General features: G+C 41.2%; 2 protein-coding genes across 4 annotated transcripts in view; both read right to left on the minus strand.

Moving 5' to 3' along the window:
• The window catches only part of LOC137379187 (dipeptidase 1-like), a 40,523-nt gene extending 25,125 nt beyond the window's left edge, over nt 1-15,398 (minus strand). The window contains exons 1-3 of the mRNA XM_068049901.1: nt 15,251-15,398; nt 8,876-9,002; nt 7,798-7,930 (exon numbers count right to left, since the gene is read on the minus strand). Of these exons, the coding sequence (XP_067906002.1) occupies nt 7,798-7,930; nt 8,876-9,002; nt 15,251-15,378 (388 nt within the window). The 5' untranslated portion in view covers nt 15,379-15,398. The remainder of the gene's footprint in view (nt 1-7,797; nt 7,931-8,875; nt 9,003-15,250) is intronic.
• A 1,826-nt stretch (nt 15,399-17,224) lies between these two features.
• The window catches only part of znf507 (zinc finger protein 507), a 72,454-nt gene continuing 64,183 nt past the window's right edge, over nt 17,225-25,495 (minus strand). For all 3 annotated transcript variants that reach the window (XM_068049330.1, XM_068049331.1, XM_068049329.1), the window contains one exon: nt 17,225-23,662. In XM_068049330.1, coding sequence (XP_067905431.1) covers nt 23,278-23,662 — 385 coding nt within the window. In that variant the 3' untranslated portion in view covers nt 17,225-23,277. The remainder of the gene's footprint in view (nt 23,663-25,495) is intronic.

A 25,495-nucleotide genomic window follows, 5' to 3' on the forward strand; every position in this document is an offset into this window, starting at 1 on the left:
GTGGCTTTCGAGCAGAGATCGACCATTGACATGCTGTTCTCCCTTCGTCAGATACAGGACAAATGCCGCAAACAACAGATGCCCCTCTACGTTGCTTTCATTGATCTCACCAAAGCCTTTGACCTCGTCAGCAGACGTGGTCTCTTCAGACTACTAGAAAAGATCGGATGTCCACCAAAGCTACTAAGTATCATCACCTCATTCCATGTCAATATGAAAGGCACAATTCAGCATAGTGGCACCTCATCAGACCCCTTTCCTATCCTGAGTGGTGTGAAACAGGGCTGTGTTCTCGCATCTACACTGTTTGGGATCTTCTTCTCCCCACTGCTCTCACATGCGTTCAAGTCTTCAGAAGAAGGAATGTTCCTCCACGCAAGATCAGGTGGCAGGTTGTTCAACCTTGCCCGTCTAAGAGTGAAGACCAAAGTACGGAAAGTCCTCATCAGGGAATTTCTCTTTGCTGACGATGCTGCATTAACATCTCACACTGAAGAGTGTCTGCAGAATCTCATCGACAGGCTTGCGGCTGCCTGCAACGAATTTTGCCTAACCACCAGCCTCAAGAAAACGAACATCATGGTACAGGACGTCAGAAATGCTCCATCCATCAATATCGGCGACCACGCTCTGGAAGTGGTTCAAGAGTTCACCTACCTAGGCTCAACTATCACAAGTAACCTGTCTCTCGATGCAGAAATCAACAAGCGCATGGGAAAGTCTTCCACTGCTATGTCCAGACTGGCCAAGAGAGTGTGGGAAAATGGCGCACTAACACGGAACACAAAAGTCTGCGTGTATCAAGCCTGTGTCCTCAGTACCTTGCTCTATGGCAGTGAGGCCTGGACAACGTATGTCAGCCAAGAGCGACGTCTCAATTCATTCCATCTTCGCTGCCTCCGGAGAATCCTTGGCATCAGGTGGCAGGACCGTATCTCCAACACAGAAATTCTCGAGGCGGCCAACACCCCCAGCTTATACACCCTACTGAGTCAGCGGCGCTTGAGATGGCTTGGCCGTGTGAGCCGCATGGAAGATGGCAGGATCCCCAAGGACACATTGTAGAGCGAGCTCACCACTGGTATCAGACCCACCGGCCGTCCATGTCTCCGCTTTAAAGACGTCTGCAAACGCGACATGAATTCCTGTGACATTGATCACAAGTCGTGGGAGTCAGTTGCCAGCGATCGCCAGAGCTGGCAGGCTGCCATAAAGGCGGGGCTAAAGTGTGGCGCATCGAAGAGACTTCGCAGTTGGCAGGAAAAAAGACAGAAGCGCAAGGGGAGAGCCAACTGCGAAACAGCCCTGACAACCAATTTTATCTGCAGCACCTGTGGAAGAGTCTGTCACTCTAGTATTGGCCTTTATAGCCACTCCAGGCGCTGCTCCACAAACCACTGACCACCTCCAGGCGCTTACCCATTGTCTCCCGAGACAAGGAGGCCAAAGAAGAAGAAGGGGTAATGACCTGGAACTCACTACCAAGAGGGTGGTAGAAGTGGAGGCAATCAATGATTTCAAAAGGAATTTGGATGGGCACAGGAAGGAAATAAACTTGCAAGGCTAAGCTGATCGAGTGGGGAAATGGGACTGACTGGATTGTGCCAGAGACCAGAGAGCCGGCATTTACAGCCTTCTGTGCTGTAAAGGACTTTGACTCTATGATAATAAGCAAGTGTTCACCAGTGGGCAAATCTGTGAAATCAATGCAAACTTCAATCCATGGTCCTGGAGGTAGTTCAGACATCTTGAGAGGATCACGAGGATTTGACATTCTGATTGCTTTACATGGCAAACATCAATTGATTTTGTGCTCTACCATGCAGTCAATTCTTGGCAACTATACCTTTTCCCTGAGGAGTTGTTTGGTCTCATCTATTCTCCTGTGACCTTCATGTGCAATATCGAGAACACATTCCCTCAATGATTGTGGAATGATAATACAGTTGCTGCATAACGAGATCAGATGTAGTTATAATGGTGAACACATTTTGAACATTGTGAAGGCTTTTCAGCGTGAGTGATTTTGCTTGTAGACGGTCTCTTGATTACGTCTTTCCTGTTTCATGATTCCATAGCCTTCATACATCGTTGTTTTATTGCTGCTTTGATGTTAGCTAGTTTTAGCGACTTTAGCACCGCATTTAGGCTTACGTAGTTAAGATGCTGTTCGGCAACCTTTTCCTCACAACAAGTAGGACTGACTGATGGTATCGGATGTCGTGAAAGGTAGTCTGCTGGGTTGAGCTTGCCTGGCTGATACTCAACATGGAACTCGTACTCTTGTAGTTTGAGTATCCAATGTTCTATTCGAGTTGATGGTTTGCTATGTGGATAGTTGAACAAGATCACAAGTGGCGGATGATTGGTTATTACTTCAAACTCGCTTCCATACAAGTAAAGATGAAAGTGTAAGATATCCCATGTGATTGAGAGGGTTTCTCTCTCTGTTTTATTTATTTAGAGATACAGCACTGAAACAGGCCCTTCGGCCCACTGAATCTGTGCCGACCAACAACCACCCATTTATGCTAATCCTACATTAATCCCATATTCCCTACCACCTACCTACACTAGGACAATTTACAATGGCCAATTTACCTATCAACCTGCAAGTCTTTGGCTGTGGGAGGAAACCGGAGCACCCGGCGGAAACCCACGCGGTCACAGGGAGAACTTGCAAACGCTGCACAGGCAGTCCCCAGAACTGAACCCGGGTTGCTGGAACTGTGAGGCTGCGGTGCTAACCACTGCGCCACTGTGTCGCCCTGTGCCGTTGTTTGCGAACAACGTTGCTCTATAGGCGTTGGTGATCTGCTTGCCATCGCAAAGATTGATGAGTTACTTGTCGTCTGTCTGCACGAGAACTGCATCAAAACCAACCGGGCTTGTATCCACAACTAGCTGGGTGGTTTTCACAGGGTCGAAAGAGTCATTTGTGCAGTTTGCTGACAGCCATAATTTGATCTGTTGTACTGTTTGTGTGCTGATGATCCCTTGTATCAAATCGCTTAGGGGGGCAGGCAACATAGCGAGGTCATGAATGAAGCAACTACAGTACATCATGAGTCCTAGCAGATTCTGGACTTCCTGCACATTTCTAGGATCTGCAGCATTTGCAATGGCTTCAACTTTACGTGGATCAGGTGATACTCCTTCACCATTCAACACATGACCTAAGAATTTTTTTTCTATTTGTTCCTGGGATGTGGGCGTTGCTGGCAAGGCAAGCATTTATTGCCCATCCTAATTGCCCTTAAGGTGGTGACAGTGAGCTGCCTTCTTGAACTGCTACAGTCCTTGGGGTATAGGTACACCCACAGTGCTGTAAGGAAGGGATTTCCAGGATTTTGACTCCACGACAGTGAAGGAATGGCGATATAGTTCCAAGTCAAGATGGTGTGTGGCTTGGAGGGGAACTTGCAGGTGGTGGTGTTCCCATGCAACTGCTGCCCTTGTCCCTTTAGGTGGTCGAGGTCATGGCTTGGAAGGTGCTGTTGAAGGAACCTTGGTGAGTTGCTGCAGTGCATCTTGTAGATGGTACACACTACTGCCACTGTGTGTCAGTGGTGAAGGGTGTAAATGTTGAATGTGGTAGATGGGGTGCCAAATCAAATGGGTTGCTTTGTCCTGGATGGTTTCAAGCTTCTTGAGTGTTGTTGGAGCGGCACCCATCCAGGCAAGTGGAGAGTATTCCATCACACTCTTGATTTGTGCCTTGTAGATGGTGGACAGGCATTGCAGAGACAGGAGGTGAGTTGCTCACCACAGAATTCCCAGCCTCTAACCTGCTCTTGTAGCCACATCATTTATGTGGCTGGTCCAGTTCAGTTTCTGGTCAATGGTAACCTCCAGGATGTTTATAGTGGGGGATTCAGAAATGGTAACACTATTGAACACCAAGGGGAGATGGTTAGATTTTCTCTTGTTTGAGATGATCATTGCCTGGCACTTGTGTAGCAAGAATGTACCTTGCCAATTATCAGCCCAAACCTGGATGTTGCCCAGGTCTTGCTGCATCCGGACATGGGTTGCTTCAGTATGAGTCGTGAATGGTGCTGAACATTGCACAGTGAACATCCCCACTTCTGACCTTATGATAGAGGGAAGGTCATTGTTGAAGTAGCTGAAGATGGTTGGGCCTAGGACATACCCTGAGGAACTCTTGGGACTGAGATGATTGACCTCCAACAACCTCCATCTTCCTTTGTGCTAGATATGACCCCAACCAGCGGAGAGTTTTCCCCGATTCCCATTGACTCCAGTTTTGCTCGGGAACCTTGACGTCATACTTGGTCAAGTGCTGCCTTGATGTCAAGGGCAGTCACTCTCACCTCAGGAGTTCAGCTCTTTTGTCCATGTTTAGACCAAGGCTGTAATGAGGGCAGGGGCTGAGTGGCCCCTGGCAGATCCCAAATTGAGCACAGTGAGCAGGTTATTGCTTATTAAGTGCTGCTTGATAGCACTGTCGATTACACCTTCCATTACTTTGCTTATGTTCGAGAGTAGACTATAAGGCGGTAATTGGCCGGGTTGTATTTGTCCTGCTTTTTGTGAATAGGACATACCTGGGTAATTTTCCATGTTGCCAGATAGATGCCAGTGTTGGAGCTGCACTGGAACAGCTTGGCTTGGGGCTCGGCCAGTTCTGGAGCACAACTCTTCAGTACTATTGCTGGAATGTTGTCAGTGCCTTCAGCCATTTCTTGATATCATGTGGAGTTAATTGGATAGGCTGAAGAGTGGTATCTGTGATGCTGGGGACCTCAGGAGGAGGCAGAGATGAATCATTCACGGCACTTTTGGCTGAGGACAGATGCAAATGTTTTAGCCTTGGCTTTTGCACAGATGTGCTGGGCTCCCCCATCATTGAGGATTGGGATATTTGTGGAGCTTCCTTCTCCTGTTAGTTGCTTAATTGTTTGCCACCATCCATGACTGGATGTGGCAGGACTGCAGAGCTTAGATCTGATCCGTTGATTGTGGGATCGTTTAGCTCTGTCTATTGCATGCTGCTTCTGCTGTTTGACATGCAAGTAGTCCTGTGTTGTAGTTTCACCAGGCTGACACCTCCTTTTTAGGTATGCCTGTTGCTGCTCCTGGCATGCCCTCCTGCACTCTTCATTAAATTCTGCTTTCATTGAATAAGCAATTGCTTTTGTTCAAGGTGAGGCTACATGCTCTGAGACATTGTAGTCATGCAGGTAGGCGTGTCCAGAGTTAACTTTTTCTGCGACCGTAGATGAGAATGTCATCACTGATGTTCAGCATGCCTTCAGGTCCTTGAAGTGCAGATTGAATCATGTGCTGAAATACCTCAGCTGCTGAGTTGACTCCAAAGTTGAGCCTCTTGTATCGAAAAGTCCAATGCGAGTGGAGAATACAGCAAGATATCTCGATTCCACTGCAAGATTAATTTGATGGTAGCCTTTTTTGAGGTCTGGTTTAGTGAAGTGTTTAGCACCATTCACTTTCTCTATGATGTCATCAATTGTTGGTGTCAAGTTTCCTTTCTCGTTGTATGGCTTGGTTTGGCGATCGCATATCAATGCAGATTCTAATCTGGTTCTCGCTCTTGGGTTTCTTGACAACTCGTATGGGTGAGACCCAAGAGGTAGGCTCATCCCCAACTTTCTCAATAACGTCAAGGTCAAGTAGGTGCTGAAGTTCCTCCTCTGTCTGCTTTCCGACATGAAAAGGTATTCGTCACCATTGATGCATGACTGGGGGCACATTAGGGTCTACATGCAACTTGCATACAACACCTTTCAGTTTGCTGACACCAGTGAAGCTGGCAGTGAGGAATATAGTTATGCGCAGAAATCACATCTGTGACTGCAATCTTGTGCAGATCTGCTGCTGTGTGGAATCTGATAAGCATGTCACAGTTTCCAGATATGACATAGAATACAGCCTTCATTCTAGTGTCTTTGAATTAGGCTAGCATTTTGAAAGTCCCGAGAACCTTCAATGTTTTGTCACTATTGTAAGGAAAAATTTTTGTATTCCCTGGTTTAGAGAGAATGGGCAATCCTGAATTTTGTTGAACTTTCTGTCTCCCATGACATTGACAGATGCTCCTGTATATGTGAGAGCATCTACGTCCTCGCATGGTCACGGTCACATGCGCCTGTTTGCTTATCCGAGAGCGCACACAGAAGTATATTCAGGATCGTCCGCTTCTACATTGGCTACATTCTCACCCTTTTGCTGTGGTACGCATACGTGACATCCTTCTGTTGGTATTGGTCTTAGTAGTTGATTTTGCAGATGAGTGACAAATACGAGCCAAATGTTTGGGTTTTCCACAAGCTTTACACTGTTTACCAGTAGAAGGACACTCTATCCAATGTGGGTAAGCACTGCCACAGTGGATATATTCTTTGGATAGGTCTCAACTCTGTGAGATTGCTGTTGTTACTTTGCAGGTGATTTCCTGACACATGAGCAATAAACAGTGATCACAGGAGTTGAATTTGGAGTGTGGTTGGCAGCCTCGACTTCAGTCGGTCTGGACTCAGTGACAGCGATCTTGCTAATTCCAACGGCTCTGACAGCTTTGTGTCTTTCTTGGGCGCTTTTTGGCGTAGTTGACTAGGAGAGACAACCTTTGATTATTTGTGTTTTGATTTCCTGTTTGACATGTTCAACATCACTAAAGTTACATTTGGTTGCTAGCTGCCTCAATCTCATGCAATATTGGTGAATTGTCTTGTTTGCTTTTTGTTTCGTACGTCGGAAGACAATTATTTTGTATATGGCATTTTCTTGGGTGTGAAGTAGGTTGTTAGTGCATTTTCTGCCAAGTTAATTGTCTCAATGATATCTTCCAATTCTTCACCTCCATAGTGGAGAAGTAAGGCCTTTTTCCTTCTGTCACCGGTAACTGCAAAACCTGCCATTGCGTCTTCGAAATGTCACAGCCACTTTTGCCAACATGGGAATACAGATGATTGTGCTGAATGCACATCAAAAGGTGGTAGACTGGGCATAGACAACACCACAATGATCAGCAATACAGTGATAGTGCATGATCAGGGATCTGGGATTGCGTTCCTTTCAAAGAAAACTTCTCTATAACAATCTGACTTTTTTATTGATTGGATGGTTATTTTGGTGAGATCAGTGCGTGTGTGTACACTGTGCAAGCTTTCTGTGTGTGTCTAACAACCTCAATGTGTTCTGTGAGTCTCTAACTTAAAATGCTGCCTGCAGAAAGTAGACAACCTTCCAAAGGTTTCGTGCCTGAAAGAAATGTTTTCTATTTTTCACCATCTTGATTGCCATTGTGATGTTCATGGGACTAAACAGCAATATTCAGTCAGACTTAGTAAGACATAGAACTGCTGCTTGCTGTATAAAAACATGGATTCCTTTATTCCCTTACCAACATCCTCTGCTGGTATATGTGTATATGGTAGCCTTAAGTGGACAAAATGCACATTGCAATTTTCAAAACACTACATCTGTCATATTTTGTCTAAACATGGACATGGTAAAAATGTCTCTTAAGATAGCACTACCCAATTTCAAAGTCACAAACCATTGCTTAAATCCGCAACCTCATTTTTATTAATTACCCAATTCCTCAGCTTTCCCAATTCACAAATCTCACCTGCATGTGTTCTTCAAATCACAAGAGTGCAATGAAATATTTGTGAATTTCCCCTTCACTTTTGCCTTCTTCAGTTTTCTAGCAAAGTGCAGACATTGTGTACATTTAAAATAGCACCTGTTGTGCAAGGACAGAAATGTATTTACATTCCTCATCCAAATATGGACCAAATAATGACATACCATCAGCTGTTGTCGTTAGATGAAAATCTTCTGGAAACATATGTACCATTCTTTTTATCACATCTATTTGTTCCAGAGTGTGGCGGACCGCATCTTTATTCTGTGCATTACAGGGCACATAAGCAACCCAAAACTGATGTAACAAAGCAGAAACACGTGATATTGGACCAGCAAAGTCAGATAACAAGGCAGTCATAGATAGAGTCATAGAGAGATACAGCACTGAAACAGGCCCTTCGGCCCACCGAGACTGTGCCGACCAACAACCACCCACTTATACTAATCCTACATTAATCCCATATTCCCTACCACATCCCCACCATTCTCCTACCAACACTAGGGGCAATTTACAATGGCCAGTTTACCTATCAACCTGCAAGTCTTTGGCTGTGGGAGGAAACAGGAGCACCCGGCGGAAACCCACGCGGTCACAGGGAGAAGTTGCAAACTCCGCACAGGCAGTACCCAGAACCGAACCCGGGTCGCTGGAGCTGTGAGGCTGTGGTGCTAACCACTGCGCCACCCTATTTTGTGCTTGCATTTTGTCCTGTTCAGTCCTTCTTTCTATTAATTTTAAAAAAATATTGTAATTGTCCATTTCCACATCTTCTTAATATGAAAGATGTAATAGAAGTACTTATCCTGACATAATTCATGATTATGCATCTCTAATGATATTCCACATTAGTGAATATTAAAATACACAGCCTGTATTTTTTTTCATAACATTTTTGGAACATTGGTAAAGGTGAAGGCAACAGGAATGACTTCCACTTGCACTATAATGAATGTTATTACTCGAAAAACAAAACTTTTCTTGTTGTGAATGGATTGCTTCCAGCAATGGTGAGAGCAACAATGAATTAAAGGCCTGGTTTATAATGAGGCTTTATATGCTGAAGTGTGGGGCTGATGTGAAATGATCACCTTCATTACTGTACTGCAAACTTATTAATGGTACAGATGATTTCCTAAGTTATTTCCCTTCACCACCAATACTCCCCCCCCACCCCCAAACACACCATAAGATTATAGCAATATATTTTTAACACATCAAAGTTGAAGAAGAATCTACTACCTGAGCACCAAGCAAACCAGTCCGGAGCTTTTCAATGTTGGTCTGAGTAATATTCCAAGTATTAAGGTCTATTGCAGAAAGATCATTGTGAACCCTCTTCCTTAGCTGCCACGGCAAGTCATTGTGTCTGAAATAATGAAAGTTATGTCCCTTTTAAAAGAAAAAATGAATTCTTACATGGGTACAGTAAATCAGTACACAGATGCATCACAGTGTGGATTGGTAAAGCATCATGCAAAGTGTCCCCATGCAAGTGAGTTTCCAAGTATGTACCAAGTTTTCTGCAGATATGTTGAACTGATGCAAGTTACTTGCTTTTTTCAGTTAACTGGTTCCTGACAGATGCAGAAATCGAAAGTTTCATTTTTGGGTTTTATACAAGATATTTTACTCTGGTTTAACATTACCAATCATTCCTGTGAGCAGACTTTGCATCCCCGAAATACCAAAATCTGCCTGATACCTGGGTAAACAATTGAAAGATTGAACAAAAGACTTGTCACTGTATGCTGGCTGACTCAAAGGCACATGTCATCATGTGATTCTTATCTTTGGTAGGCAGATTGAATATACATTGTATCAGGTCAAGCATTAGACTGAAACCCAATAGACATTTAACATAGCAAAGGTAATGAAGAGCATTCAGTCCATATAGATAAATGAGGTATTCTTCCTACCAAAATAGAATAAGGAGATCACATACACCTTGGAAAATAAGTGTCGAAATGGGGTAGAGGAACATAGATCTGGGGGGTTAGAATAGATAGGTGCTTGATGGCCGGCACAGACACGATGGGCGAAGGGCCTGTTTCTGTGCTGTATAACTCTATGACAAATGACTCTATAAGTAATGGCGCAGGTTGATAAAACCATAAAAATAGCAAACAAAGCACTGGAGTTTATTTCTAGAGGGTTAGAATTAAAAACCATAACATATGTTGGAATGGCTCCAGAGATGAGGGATTTTAGCTACAAGGTTAGGTTGGAAAAGCTGGGGCTGTTCTTGTTGTGTTATTGCAGACTGAGATAAACTTGGTATCTTGAGAGGTGTCACCTTCAAGGGAAAACAAGTGATTGTGCCCAAAGCTCTCTGACAGGACATCTTGTCACAGCTTCACCAAGGCCATATGGGCATAGAGCGAACAAGACGACTGGCACGAGACACTGTTTATTAGCCATGGATTAGTAATGTCTCAAAAGGTTAGTGAGGATGTGTGAGGCATGACAGAGCCACCAGTCACAACAACGCAAAGAACCTCTACACCCTCACGGTCTATTGGTCCAAAATCGCCATTGACCTATTTTCCGTTAATAGAGAAGACTTTATCGTAGTCACTGACTATTTCTCCAAATTTCTAATTGTCAGACAGGTAAAAGACACTTCAAGCACGGTCGTCACAGACATATTAAGTGCTATATTCAGTCTATTCGGCGCACCTGAAGAAATCATTTCTGATAATGGGCCACAGTATATGGGCAAACCTTTCAGAGATATGAGCGCCAAATGGGGCGTAAACCATGTGACGGCCTCACCACATTACTCTAGGTCTAATGGTCTTGCCAAGTGAATGGTTCGCACAGTCAAAGCACTTATCCTAAAGTATAGGACAATGAAACAAGATCTTCGTGTTGCCAGGCTCCACCTCAGAGCTACACCTATGGATATGGGCTTACCATCACAAGCAGAAATCATGTTTGGCAGACAAGTGCGGACGACTCTACCAAGCCATTATCTATCCAAATTCTCTGAGGTGCAGGAGACACTGCTTGAAAAACAGGGGAGAATGAAGATGGTGCATGACCGACATGCAGGGTCGGAACTACCTCAGCTACATGTAGGACAAAAGGTCAGGGTCACACACCCCACAGTGAAAACGTGGTTACCTGCAGAGGTGTCTGGAGTGTGCGGTGAGCGTAGGTCCTATGAGAGTACAACATTTGGTGAGAAGGTACCAAAGCCAACTGAGAGAGGTGTGCATTACCCCAACTGCACACGGCGGACTCGAGGGAGCATGTTCAGATGGTGGGGTGCAACAGATCAACAGGATGGCAGCCAACACATTGACAACATGCCTGCAAAGCCAGGACAGCCGAGGGTGAAATCCACATCCCCAGAAGGTTATACCATAACCAGATCTGGAAGAGTTATCAAACCACCAAGACGATATATGGATTGTTGAGCCTCTATATTTGTAAAGTTCATAATCTTTATCCATGTGTAAATAATTTTGATGTCATCTAATTTAATATGTTTCTTACTTTTAGCATATGAGACTTGTCTTTGGAAAGAAGGGGGATGTTGTGTGATTACCTTTAAGAGTAATGTACCTTTAAGATCTTAGTTTGCTAATCAGCGGAGTACCAGGAGGTAGTCATGTGACTACATGCCAGGCTCGCTCTGTAACTGTAACACCAAGAGGCAAGTCCTGTAAATACATAGCTCTGCAGTGCATAAATTAGTTAGCTGTTTAATAAACCTGTTTTGAGATCTTCAATCAACTGGATTCCACGCATCTCATTTATGTTGCATCAGACAACATAAAAAGCTTCTCATTACCGTTCTCCTTGGAGCTAAGGAGATTGTAGGGAGATTTTATAGAGGTGTACAAGTTTGGATAAAGGTAATCAAAGAAAAATTGTTACCATTAGCTGATGATACAAGGACTAGAGGACACATATTTAAAGTTTTGGGCAAGAGATGCAGAGAAGATGTGAGGAAGTACTTTTTTTATGCAGTGCACGGTAATGATTTGGAACTCCCTGCTTATGTGGGTGATGGAGGGAGAGATAATCAACGATTTCAAAGGGAAATTGAATGGATACTTGAAGGAAATATACTTGCAGGGCTATGGGGAAATGGGACTGACTGGAATGCTCTATGTTTAGCTGGCATGGACTCGGTGGGCCTAACAGCCTCCTTCTGTGCTGTAATTTACTCTATGACTCGATGTTAATCTAGTAAAGCACCTTGGTCGGACCATGCTTGTAATAGTTCTGGTCTCATGATAAAAAAGGACATAGAAACACTGAGAAAGGTGCAAGAAAGATTTACTAGAAGGATACCAGAAACAAGAGGTTACACCCATCATTATAGGCTGGGGCTCTTTTCTCTGGAAAAGTGAAGGGTCAGGGGAGACCCGATAGAGATCTTTAAGATTATGAAAGGGTTTGATAGGGTAGAAGTAGAAATGTTTTCACTTGCAGGTGAGACCAGAACTAGGGGCCATAAATATAAGATAGTCATTAATATATCCAATAGGGAATTCAGGAGAAATGTTTTTACCCAGAGAGTGGTTGGAATATGGAACTCACTGCTGCAAGGAGTGAGGTAAATAGCATAAACTAATTTTAGGGGAAACTAGATAAGCATGAGGAAGAAAGGGATAGAAGGACCTGCTGATGGGGGTCAGATGAAGAAGGGTGGGAGGAGGCTCATGTGGAGCACAAACACTAGCATGGGCCTTTTGGGCCAAATGGTTTGTTTCTGTGCTGTAAATACTTTGCGATATTTCAACATATATTGAAAACAGATACTACTTCTTACATGGTAAAACATTACCACAGGATTGCAATAGTCCAATCTCTGCCAGCTATGGACCGACCAGCTAAGCAACTTCAGGTGAGCGCACAAATGGAACCTTGGCCAGAGAACTTTCCATCAAAGGCACTGCAAAGACTCATTGGCGCACTCACTCTTGCAGGGTCAACCCATGCCTTTCCTCTATACACAACCAATCAAAACGGCTACATTGCATATTAATTACCCTATGAGGTTTGGAATTGAATGGAATAGCTTGATTTATTGGTCAAGTACTTTGAATTACCTCAGATAACTGATTATTAACATGTTGTGCAGTTGGCTTTCAAAGTGATATTTGATGTAACAGCACTAATAATTGAGCAATCAACATTAACAAATTAAACTGCATTTGTTGGAAACTAAAACTCAGTTGCCTCAGCCCACCAGACAAGGATGTTTATTCTTGTAACTTGCAGAAATAGCCATCCAAAACTAATATTGTGTTCATAATGCAGCCAGCACTACAGAAGCCAAAATGATAATTGAAGCCAGACAAAGAAATTACATTTGTGTCAGAACATACTTGAGATTTCAAACCAAACAATTGAAAAAAAAATCATATCAGTAACATATAACTACGGGATATACGCTCTTTCCATGCAGGATTTTGTTCCCACTTACCAAGGAGAACATGGGGTTATTCACCACCTGGACAGTAATTTGGTAGCATGGATGGCCATTGTAGACTCCATCAATTTTCCATTCCATGTTATTAAAATTGGGTGTGTTCTAGGCTCAACTATCACCAGTAACCTGTCTCTAGATGCAGAAATCAACAAGCGCATGGGTAAGGCTTCCACTGCTATGTTCAGACTGGCCAAGAGAGTGTGGGAAAATGGCGCACTGACACGGAACACAAAAGTCCGAGTGTATCAGGCCTGTGTCCTCAGTACCTTGCTCTACGGCAGCGAGGCCTGGACAACGTATGCCAGCCAAGAGCGACGTCTCAATTCATTCCATCTTCGCTGCCTTCGGAGAATACTTGGCATCAGGTGGCAGGACTATATCTCCAACACAGAAGTCCTTAAAGCGGCCAACATCCCCAGCTTATACACACTACTGAGTCAGCGGCGCTTGAGATGGCTTGGCCATGTGAGCCGCATGGAAGATGGCAGGATCCCCAAAGACACATTGTACAGCGAGCTCGCCACTGGTATCAGACCCACCGGCCGTCCATGTCTCCGTTATAAAGACGTCTGCAAACGCGACATGAAATCGTGTGACATTGATCACAAGTCGTGGGAGTCAGTTGCCAGCATTCGCCAGAGCTGGCGGGCAGCCATAAAGACAGGGCTAAATTGTGGCGAGTCGAAGAGACTTAGTAGTTGGCAGGAAAAAAGACAGAGGCGCAAGGGGAGAGCCAACTGTGCAACAGCCCCAACAAACAAATTTCTCTGCAGCACCTGTGGAAGAGCCTGTCACTCCAGAATTGGCCTTTATAGCCACTCCAGGCGCTGCTTCACAAACCACTGACCACCTCCAGGCGCGTATCCATTGTCTCTCGAGATAAGGAGGCCCAAAAGAAAGAATCTACAAGGGGTGAGCGATCTGCTCTGCCATATTACCCAGGCTATGAAGATGAAAACTTACCGCTATAAGCTGAACTACTGTGCTGCTCCGAACCCTGTGTAGATGGCAGATAATTGATAAACTTGGGAAAAGAACCACAGTACACTTCTTCTGGAGGGAATAGTACCATCTTTGAAACTCCAGTCTTTATATATAATCACTCATAATGAACAAAGATATGTGACAACAGCATGAAATCAACTCACCCACTTAATATTCCTTTCAACCTCAAGGCAAGCAATTGAGGAGTAATCTGGATACATTACCTTAGACATTTAGAAGATTAAGATAGCTAGCATATCATAGCTGCCCTCTGTAGATTTTTTCACCATGCTGACAACAGCTTTTTGCCTAATTCATATGAGAATTCTGAGGCTTGGGACAACAGAAGCAGGAAGACGTTACCTGGAGGCCAGGTTTGTGAACACATATTCAGTGGTTTAATGCCTACTTTTTTTGGATTGTAGAGAGGCAAGCAGTGGCTGCTACTGAAGCTCTCAACCTCAATCTTCGTAGCATCACTGTTTGATGAGGTTTGGTGCGTTATAAGGAGTCAGCAACATATTGGGAACACACATTTATTTATTGCAAGTTGTGTCACTTACCATGCTGCTTGCAAATGTTCTTAGTATCTATTATTTGCATATCAGGGATTTAAACCCACCACTGTTTGCTATTGTGATCACATAGTGACTACCCAATCCAGAGATTGTCCCTTTTGGGTTGGAAAATTGCCAAAGTCACACCACTATTTAAGAAGGACAAGAGAGAGAGAAGCTAGGAAATGATAGGCCTGCTTAGGTGATTTGTTTTTTTAGTTAATTGTGCTCACAACTCAAACTGGCAATGGATTTCTGTTTGTACAAGGCCATCTAACCATTTTGGAGCCAGTAAGTCAAGAATCCTAAACTTAATTTGATGGACCAACTTTCACATGCCTAAAATAATTGTAAAAACACTGACTTAGTACCATAACTGATTAGATGTGTCCGTCTTGACGACCTTGTAACATGTAATCAGGGCACAAAATGCAAATATTTGCTTTTGCTCCAGATTCACTTGAAACCCAGTGCAGGGTCCTATGCTAATCCAAATATTAACACTCACAGCAATTTACATAATCAAGTTTGAAAATATAAGCTGTCATTTTTCAGATTCAGTGAAGAAAATCTTAAAACAAAGTGCAATATGCAATTTCGACACAATTGGGAATATAATTTACTTACCCATCGATCAATGTAGTATTTTTCATTAATCGCTCAGCTTTCTGACGAAAAGGAAGTATAGCTGTGTGTTTTTCAAAACCTTGCATTAAAATTAGCACCAGTAGAACTTCTGGAGATTTTACTATCATTTCTACAGGACTTTTAATATTTCTCACAACTACAATGTGCTTTTTGCTGATTGACCTTTTTGTTAAAGTGTCAAGACTTTTTAAACAATGGTTTTGTGTTACAGGAAACCGTTCCCTTGTGTTGTTCGACAATACAAAAATAATAGCTTTAATGGCATATCCTGTCAGTGTGTGTTATGGTTTAATATACAAAGTCAGATGGGATGCAACATAGATCTTTTTATATATATATATATATATATATATATATATAAAACCAATTACTTCCGACTTAGAATTTGAGGCACAACATTCAGTCGATTTTTGTCCCTCTGAAGAACGTTCTGTTTTTAAGACCCTCTTTGCCAGTTTTCAAAACGCACTTTTTGTCCTTGAAGATATATTACTTTCGTATATACTTTATTTATTTTATTTAGAGGTACAGCCCTGAAACAGCCCCTTCGGCCCACCGAGTCTGTGCCGACCAACGACCACCCATTTATACTAACCCTACAGTAATCCCATATTCCCTATCACCTCCCTATACAAGGGGCAATTTACAACAGCCAATTTACCTATCACCTGCAAATCTTTGGCTGTGGGAGGAAACCGGAGCACCCGGCGAAAACCCACGCAGTCACAGGGAGAACTTGCAAACTCCGCACAGGCAGTACCCAGAACCCTGGAGCTGTGAGGCTGCGGTGCTAACCACTGCGCCACTGTGCATTTAAAAATTTGAAAGGATTTCACCTAAATTCTGCCAAAGGCTTTTCGTGGCTGTCTGTTATTTGGCTTACTGAGGGATGAGATGAACTGTGAAGAGATGGATGCTTAATACAGTCCATGTTTAAAGTTATGAATAGGACATGCCTTTAGTGGGCAAGACACTTTCTTTGAAAGAATTAACATTCGTTAAAGTAATATAAGTAGAGCACTGAATTAATATATTTTACTTTTTTTTACATTATTTGAAAATTAAGTTGTTTCTGGCAACTAGGTGGCAAGAAGCAAGCTTAAGCACTTGTCATATTATTTCATTTTACCCTGATTTTGTTCTTGCAAATTGCTTCCTGTTTCAGTTTATAAAATTCATATATCCTGTAGTCAAGCTGCCAAAGAGTAGTGTACACAAGGTCAGGTAACACATGTATAACCTCTCAATAAAACACACCGCTTAGGACACTAATGGAACATAGACACGTTGTTTTCAATGTGTGTGTGAAAACATTTTAGAGTTAAGCATAACAAAAATATTTTGCTTCATAAAGGCAATTTTCAGTCACAGGAGAGGTTAAATGAGTTTTACATTTATAAGTTTAGTTCAAAAGTAGTAGTTGTAGTAGACTGCGTTTTCATTTTTACCATGCGATTTGGCAGAAGTAAAATCCCTTTTTTATTGTTCACACATGCGATGCATTCTCCCAATACATTTATCAATCTTTCACTGTTCAAGCTGTATGCAAAGCCAGCTAAAGAATAACAAGGATCATATTTTTGTAAATGGCAATAAAGCTTTTGAACCATTGCCATCTGAAATTCAACACCCAGGTTAACATTTAGGCGTGGACTAAATGGGTGGTTAAAGGGAAGGGGAATAAAGTGATATGGGCACATGGGATTAGGACCACTGCTTCTGGCAGATAAAACAATAACATGAACTGGTTAGGTCAAATGACCTGTTTCCATGTTGCTACGTAATTCTACGATCACAGCACAAAGCTCTGACCAGCTAGCACTTAACTCTCCCCTGAATAAAGCAGAACTGCATTTGGAGATAACACATTAAGTAAAAAAAAGTGATATATCGAATGTATCTTGTTCAGTTTTTTTAAGACAAAGATTTATTACCAAATTACAAATGGTATACTGAATAAAACATAATAGATGACAAACATTACAAGTAAAATAAATTAAGCTAATGTTACACAACATTTTAAGAAGTACAATAATTAGAGGTACTACAGGTCTGGTTTTGTTAACACAGAAAAGTTTGATCAGTTCTATAGTAAGAGATCCATATAGCTTTTGGCATTAAGGCATGCAGCTTAACGTGCGGATCGAACTTGAATACACATTCCTACACGCGTACACTCATACAGTTCCATTATCAAAAAATATTGTCAGTTTTCTAGAGTGCTATGTTTTGGCTAACAAAATGTTTTAGTGTTGTTGGTGACACCTGGGAAGAAAAGGTACATGTACTCAAAATAATTCTTAAGTAACAAACAGTTTGTCATATCCGTTCAGATATCAAATTTGAAACTTTCCTTGTACAATCATGGATCTTTAATAATTATATATTATATTTTAATTAAGTGCTTCAAACTATCCAAGTACGGTGCTAGTGGCCATCTTATGAAGCTTTTAATATTTTTCATAGATTTTGGATTTATTTTATGATTGGAAATGTAAGCAAAAAACAAATCGAAAATATAACATCAGATGTGAATGGGATGCAAACTAACAGGAATAAAAAGACATTTGTGTTGGGATATAAAGGCTCTGGGTTATACCTTTTAACAGTTAAATCCAATAATGTCTCACAAAAGCAAGTTTCTCCTTACCATATACTTGTGGCATGATCACATAAAATAAACTTTTGTAAAGTAAGGCAGTTTACAGTTTTCTCTCTACCAATGATGCGCAGAACTTAATCTTTCAGTCAATCTTGTAATAGCTCAGGGTTCAGTAATGAGGACGTACTCGTAAACTCCTTACGAGCCAAGCTGAATTCGGCTTCAAGAGGAACAAAAGTCTTTTGACACCAATATTCAGATAGATCCTTACCTTTATCCTTTCGGCCACTATAACCTGGAAACACGAATATCCATAATTGATTCTTAAATGTATGGAACAACATGTATACAGCTGTTTAAGCAGTTCTTTAACCTCTAGCTATTGACTTAATATTCTTCTTCCCCTGTCCCTTAGTATGTCCTCTAGCCCAGTGTCAGTCACTGGTAACTTAATGTAAAATAGGTTAATAATGTTTCTCTAGTCAGTAGTAGAATTTATGTAAGATTTTGAGATTTTACCAATGCAGCAGACATTACACAGTGTCAAGTACTCTGCATACATTAAGTTGAACTCACTTATTTACATTAATAGGATGTTGCTTTGTCTATCAATAGGTTACAACTATCACAATGAATTCAATTTCTCAAAAATCCTAGTCCCATTTATATTGCAATTTGAAAGCAAACCATTCTTATCTGGTTTGAAAATAGCGATATAAACACAAACACCTTGCAAACCAGACTGCATCAGACATTTAATCGCTGGTGGCCAAATAATGTACTGTGTAAATAAATACATATAATTGGGACAAAACCTGAAATTTTCCAGATCCATTCACCATGTACAAATTCTCAGACACTAGCAGTTTGGATTTTAGCAGCACACTCAACCAAGGCCCTTTATTGTTATTATTATTGTTTTTCACACAAGTGCCAGGCCATTTAGGCTTCACAGTTTTCCCAAACACTGCTGAGTTTTAGGAGACATATTAAGGGAAGGGATGTAAGGGTAATACTCAGCAATTACAGGCCAATGAGTTTAATCTCGGTGGCGAGAAAGCTTTTTGAAACGGTAATCTGGGACAAAACCAACAGTCACTGTCACAAGCCTGAAATAATTAAGGAAAGCCCGCACGGATTTGTTAAGGGCAAATTATGTTTAATTAATTTGATTGAATTTTTCAATAAGGTAACAGAGGATTGATGATGATGTACATGGACTTCCAAAAGGCATTTGATAGTGTCACATATTAGGTTTGTCAGCAAAGTTGAAACCCATAGAATAAAAGGGACAGTGGCAGCATGGATATGCAGTCAGCTGAGTGACAAGAAACAGAGTAGGGGGGAGCGGTTGATTTTCGGACTGGAGGATAGTGGGATTCCACTGGGGCTGGTATTAGGACCACTGCTTTTCATGATCTATATTAGTGACCTAGACTTGGATGTGCAGGGCACAATTTCAAAATTTGCAGATGATACAAAACTTGGAAGTATTGTGAACTGTGAGGAGGATAGTGATAGACATCACGAGAACATAGACAGGCTGGGAGAATGGGAGGGCATGTGGTATATGATTTGATGCAGACAGGTGTGAGGTGATACATTTTTGGTAGGAAGAATGAGGAAAGGCAATAAAAAAACAAAGGCTACAATTTTAAAGGGGGTGCCGAAGCAGAGGGACCTGGGGGTTATATGTGCACAAACTTTTGAAGGCGGCAGGGCAGGTTGAGAAAGCAGTTAATAAGGCATACCGGATCCTGGGCTTTATAGAGGCACAGAGTACAAACACAACGAAGTTATGGTTCACCTTTATAAGACACTGGCTCAGTCTCAACTGGTGTATTGCATCCAATTCTGTGCAATGCACTTTAGGAAGGATGTGAAGGCATTGGAGAGGGTGCAGAAAAGATGGGAATGGTTCCAGGGATATGAGACTTCTGTTAGGTGGATAGATTGGAGAAGCTGGGACTGTTCTTAGAGAAAAGAAGGTCGAGAGGAGATTCGATAGAGGTGTTCAAAATCATGAGGTGTCTAGACAGATAGACAGAAACGGTTTACATTGGAGGAAGGGTTGAGAACCAGAAAACACTGATTTAAGATGATTGGAAAAAAAAGCAGCAGCGACACGAAGAGAAACTTTTTTTTAATGCAATGAGTGGTTAGGATCTGGAATGCACTGCCTGAGAGTGTGGTGGAGGCAGATTCAATCGTGGTTTTCAGAAGGGAATTGGATTGTTATCTGAAGAGAAAAATTTGCAGGGTTAAGGGGAAAAGACAGGGTGATGGACTAACTGACTTTCTCTTAGAGAGCCAGCATGGACATGAACAGCTGAATGGCCTCTTTCTGTGCTGTAACCATTCTATGATTCTATTAATAACCTTTGCATCACAAGGACAGTAACAAAAATAGATTTTTGTTTAATTGCAGTACTTGAAAGTTACTGTGCAAAGTACCCATTTTAACTTACAAAGCAGGTATGTTGCTTCTATGAACGCATGAAAAAAATCAAAATCATACTGTTATTGAAAGGAGAAAATTTTAATAAAACCTATTAAAAAGCCTCCAAATTTCTAATTTCTTCATTTTTACCATTAATATAAAAGGAAAAAGATGTTTTATATTGGCAATTTTAGTTTTCAGATAAAGATTTTCTATAAAGCTTGTTAAAAGACCTGAATATTGCCAATAGCTTTTGCTGCTTATAAAATGTATCTGCAACAACTGATTGCTACCAAATATATATTATAATAGGTTTGGCACCACTGCACTGATTAATATGGTTAGCTTTTAACGCCATACGCTGGGTCTTTTGTAGCCGCACTTTTTTTAACCACTGACCACAAAAGATCCAAACTGTCAGAGGCAAATGCTAAGTAAACCTAAAGGATGTATTATATATGTGGAATTGTAGCAGAAATAATTTGCACGATCACAGGGGTTGAAACTGATAGAATGATGTGATTAATTTTCTATGCTTTCCAATATAATTGAAACACTGTCTAAAATAGAGAACATTGAAAAGATTAGGTCGAACTGCTGGTTTCAAGTAAACATTCAAACCATTCCAAACAGGTTCCAATTACAATCCCACATATAATGCCAATTTATACGGCTGATATAACCAAAAAAATTGGGCTTAACCCAGCACTGCGTTTACCTATTTTAGTCAGTGGAAAATGGGCTATTTTAGTGATTTCTATGAAATGTTTCATTCAGTTCCACAATCTGTGGTGCAAAGTAATTGTCAATAGCCAAAGCTTTGAAAATGTGAAAAGTCAGGCAAAGTTCAACACAATAACCTTTGCATTTCCTTTCAAGTAACAAAGAAAGTGACTAATGTTGAATACATACAGTAAGTTTTACTGGGCAATATCAAATGCATTTGCCACAGAATATTCAGTACATATTTACCTTGCAGTAGGCAAGGATATCTCGCTGAAACACAATCTTCACGTTTTAAAAGGGACAGCAAATTCATGGGAAAGAGTTTGGCAACCTCCTTTTATCTGTTGACACTACACCATAATAGTTCTTACTGAAATGTATTATTCCTTTACTTGTTTGTGGTAGGGTTCATGATGAAACCAAATCACTTTTCTAGCTTTTCTCACACCCAAGTACTAATTTAACCAAATATGTACATGAAGACAGTGCTGTCTTTATATTCCTCAAAGGACATATCTTCATTTTAGATACCACTGGGTATAAATAGCAAAATATTTCCTCAAATATTTAAACTTTAAATAGATTTTCAACTGTTTTAATTGCTGTTTATAAGGCCAGTTTATTGCTCAAACTGAAGAGTTAAAATTTCAGGGTATTTTAAAAAATAATCAAGGTCAAAAATGGACAGTAAATTCAAAGGTAAAATCGTCCATTTATCATTCAGTCACAATACCTGCATTAAAAGCAAAACACTTAACTCATTGTAAAAAATCTTTACATCTTTTAAATATTATTCACATCAACTTTCTCTTGTCTGTTAAAAGTAAATCCAGCATAAATTTAAAATGTATGATACCTTCAATTACATAGCCAAATTTTAAGTGGACTAAGTGCTCTCAAATGGACTATTTTATCAGTTGTAAGTTGAATCTTAGCAAGGTACCATATACTGCTTGTTCAGCACATATGATTCAGTGCAATATTTCTTTAAAAAAGAGGGAAATCATAATTTTAAGCAGTAAAATCAAAAATTATAAACTTTCCAAGGACTCATTACAAATCAAAATTTGAATATTTATTTTAATGTAAGTGGTAGTCTCTACCAACAAAAGCCCAGGACAAACGTCTGAGGAGTTAATGGTTCTATAACTATTAGTCCATTAAAGATGCTTTTGAATAATTTCCACTTGTGATACAACATATTAAAATGAAGATTCTGTATACTCCCTTTAAATAGAGATCTCAAAGCCTAGATATTTCATCTGAAGCATCACAACCCTTGTGAATATTCGCAAACCTTAAACTGAACTAAAGTTAGCAATATCCACTCCTCCAAATAAAAAAAAGTTTTAAAATGCCAGTGTACGCTATGTTTGCAACAAAGCCAATTTTCTGACCCCTTTGAAATAACTCAACATATTGTATGGAATTTCAAAGATAATCTGTCTGTTGTAAAATTAGGAATTCACAGAACAAAAAAAATAAGACAGATTAAAGCATGACAGTCTTTTAAAGATGTACAAAAAAAAAAGTGTTAACATGGGACAAGCTACAGATAAGGCTTTTTTCCTTTCTATTTATAGTGGAATTGTAGAGCACGTATCAGAGGCTACTGTGTTTCAAGCCAGCCTGCTGCAATTCCTAAATAAAGGAATACCTGTGTAGACTCAGATAAGAACAGCTCCCCAGAAAATTGTGTTATGAACCAAAACTTTGAACAAAACATTTGTTCGAAATTTAATAAGGACAAAGCTTCCCCTCAATAACTCCTTCACCTATTGCTGTCCTTAGAAGAGATTTGTTCAGTGACAGTATTATAAAATAGCACCATGAGCAAAGTGCATTGTGAATGCAAAAACTTCACCGCCATCTAACCGTTCTATGCAATAGCTAAAAACTACATGCATAAATATAAAAAAAGTTTAATAAATACAGAAATACCATCTGTGCCTAAAATGACAGTATTTAGGACGTGATGTGGAGCAGTGTAAGAGAAATTGAAATATCAAAATGTTCCTTGAGCATCTTGCTTGCATCTAGGTTATTTATATGTAAGGTTTTACTTGCAGTAAGTTCTTACAAAGGTGAGAACTGTAATGTTTACAACATTTAAAAAAGACAAGAATCACTTTTTGAAATGTTAACATTCACTTTTTGTTCATACTAGTACAAGCTTATCTCATGACTTCATCCACAAAGAGGCAATATGTATTGTAAATATAGGTTCGTCAGGTTGATTTAGTCAGAGCCGCTCTGTTCAGGCTGGGAGCAGTGGTCCTTGTTGAGGATGATGTTAATTATCTCACCCTCGTGCTCCTTCATGTGGTCCATCAACAGCTCTTTACTGGTGGATTCAAATCCACAGATACAGCAACAGAACAGTAGGACACAGTACTCCATGCCAGCATGAGTCTGACTTCCACTTTTTCCTGGTGAATCAGAGACATTTATGTCTGAATTCAACTTCTGGCATTTTTCAGGGCTTCTGGTTTCATCAGTAATGTGGCCCATCGTCTCTGGAGTTGACACAAGCTTATCAGAAATTATAGGAGGAGGCTGAATTGATGGTGATGATATTTCTTCAACATCCTCAGCTGAAGGCTTCCTCTGAGGTTCTTGAGACCTAAAGCAAGTTAGAGATTTGATATAAAATACACACAGAGAAAGTAAGTTTTTGCACTTCCTGTAACCTTTCCATTCAAAAAAAAGTGCTTTGGTTTGTTCCATATTAATAGTGTCCGCACCTGACGACATCTTTCATTTTAAATACGGTTTTCTCATTAATGGGAGCCTGTGACAATGTAGTAGCAGGCTCCAGCCACTGGGTGACATGGTGGAGCAGTTGGTTTTCCTCCCCTTGGTTATGAAGTGGTGCAATACAGGATGGAGACCTTTTTTTTAATGTTCCTCCCTCCAGGCTAGAAATAATCCTCAATTTTTTTTTTAAGCCAGTGCTTTCCTCAGGCCTCCAGTCTCTTTTGGGACTGTGGTGGCAGTGCAAAATATAGCTACCTAGGGCTGAGCTTCCCAGTGCGTGTCTATTCTCTAAAAATTTTAATTTCATGGCATTAATCTCCCCTTAGAACTAAGCAATGCACTGACTGCCATCCCATAGACACTACATCAATTGTCTGCGTCTCCTGAAACGTGATGCGCTGGATACAGTAAAGAGGCCTAGTATGATGAGGGGTTTCCGTGCCTGAACACCAGCACCCTCCCCCCATTACTTGCCTTGCTGGAATGAACAGTTCAACACAACTTGTTTACTTGGCCCCAACCTCAGCCTTCAGAGAATAATTATCTAATCCAAAATTCAGCAGTCGTTAGGAGAATCCCCACCTACAAACCTCTTCCTCCTCGAGTAGAAAATTGGAATTGGGATCTCGGTAGGAAGAACAAAGAGAGGCAATATAAACTAAAGGATCCAATACTAAAAGCGATGCAGACCAGAGAGACCTGGGGTATATGTGCAAAAATCGTTGATGGTGGCAGGGCAGGTTAAGAAAGCAGTTAAAAAGGGGTATGGGATCCTGGGCTTCATAAATACAGGCAAAGTACAGAAGCAAGGAAATTATGATGAGCCTTCATAAAACGCTGGATCGGCCTCAACTGGAGTATTGTGTCCAATTCTGGGTAGCGCATTTTAGGAAAGACGTGAAGGCTTTAGAGAGGGTGCAGAAAAGATTTACGAGAATGGGGGACTTCAGTTATGTGGATAGATTAGAGAAGCTGGGGTTGTTCTCCTTAGAGCAGAGAAGGTTGAGAAGAGATTTGATAGAGGTGTTCAAAACCATGACAGAGTAGATAAGAGAGGAACAGTTCACACTACTGGAAGGATCAAGAACCAGAGGACACAGAATTAAAGTGATGGCAAATGAATCAAAAGGTGACATGAGGAGAAACATTTTTATGCAGTGAGTAGTTAGGATCCGAAATGCACTGCCTGAAGTGGGTGGAGGCAGATACAATCGTGGCTTTGAAAAGGGAGTTGGATAAGCGCCTTAAAGAAAATGAATTGCACCGCTACGGGGACAGGGCATAGAGTGGAACTACCTAAACTACTTTTGCAGAGAGTTGGCATGGGCTAGACGGGCTGAATGGACTCCTTCTCTGCTGTAACCATTCTATCACTACCACCCAAAACCCTTCTCCTCCCCACATCGACAATAAAATCACGTCCCCAGTGAAGAAAGCTTCCTCTCCCACTGGTGGAGGAAGTACAGGAGCAAGGATGTCTTACTGCAGTTATACAGACAACAAAAACAAGAAATGCTGGAATCACTCAGCAGGTCTGGCAGCATCCGTGGAAAGAGAAGCAGAGTCAACGCTCCGGGTCAGTGACCCGAGGAAGGGTCACTGACCCGGAGCGTTGACTCTGCTTCTCTTTCCACGGATGCTGCCAGACCTGCTGAGTGATTCCAGCATTTCTTGTTTTTGTTTCAGATTTCCAGCATCC

This window comes from Heterodontus francisci, chromosome 17 (genome assembly GCF_036365525.1).
Source record: "Heterodontus francisci isolate sHetFra1 chromosome 17, sHetFra1.hap1, whole genome shotgun sequence".
In the NCBI taxonomy this organism is placed as follows: Eukaryota; Metazoa; Chordata; class Chondrichthyes; order Heterodontiformes; family Heterodontidae; genus Heterodontus; species Heterodontus francisci.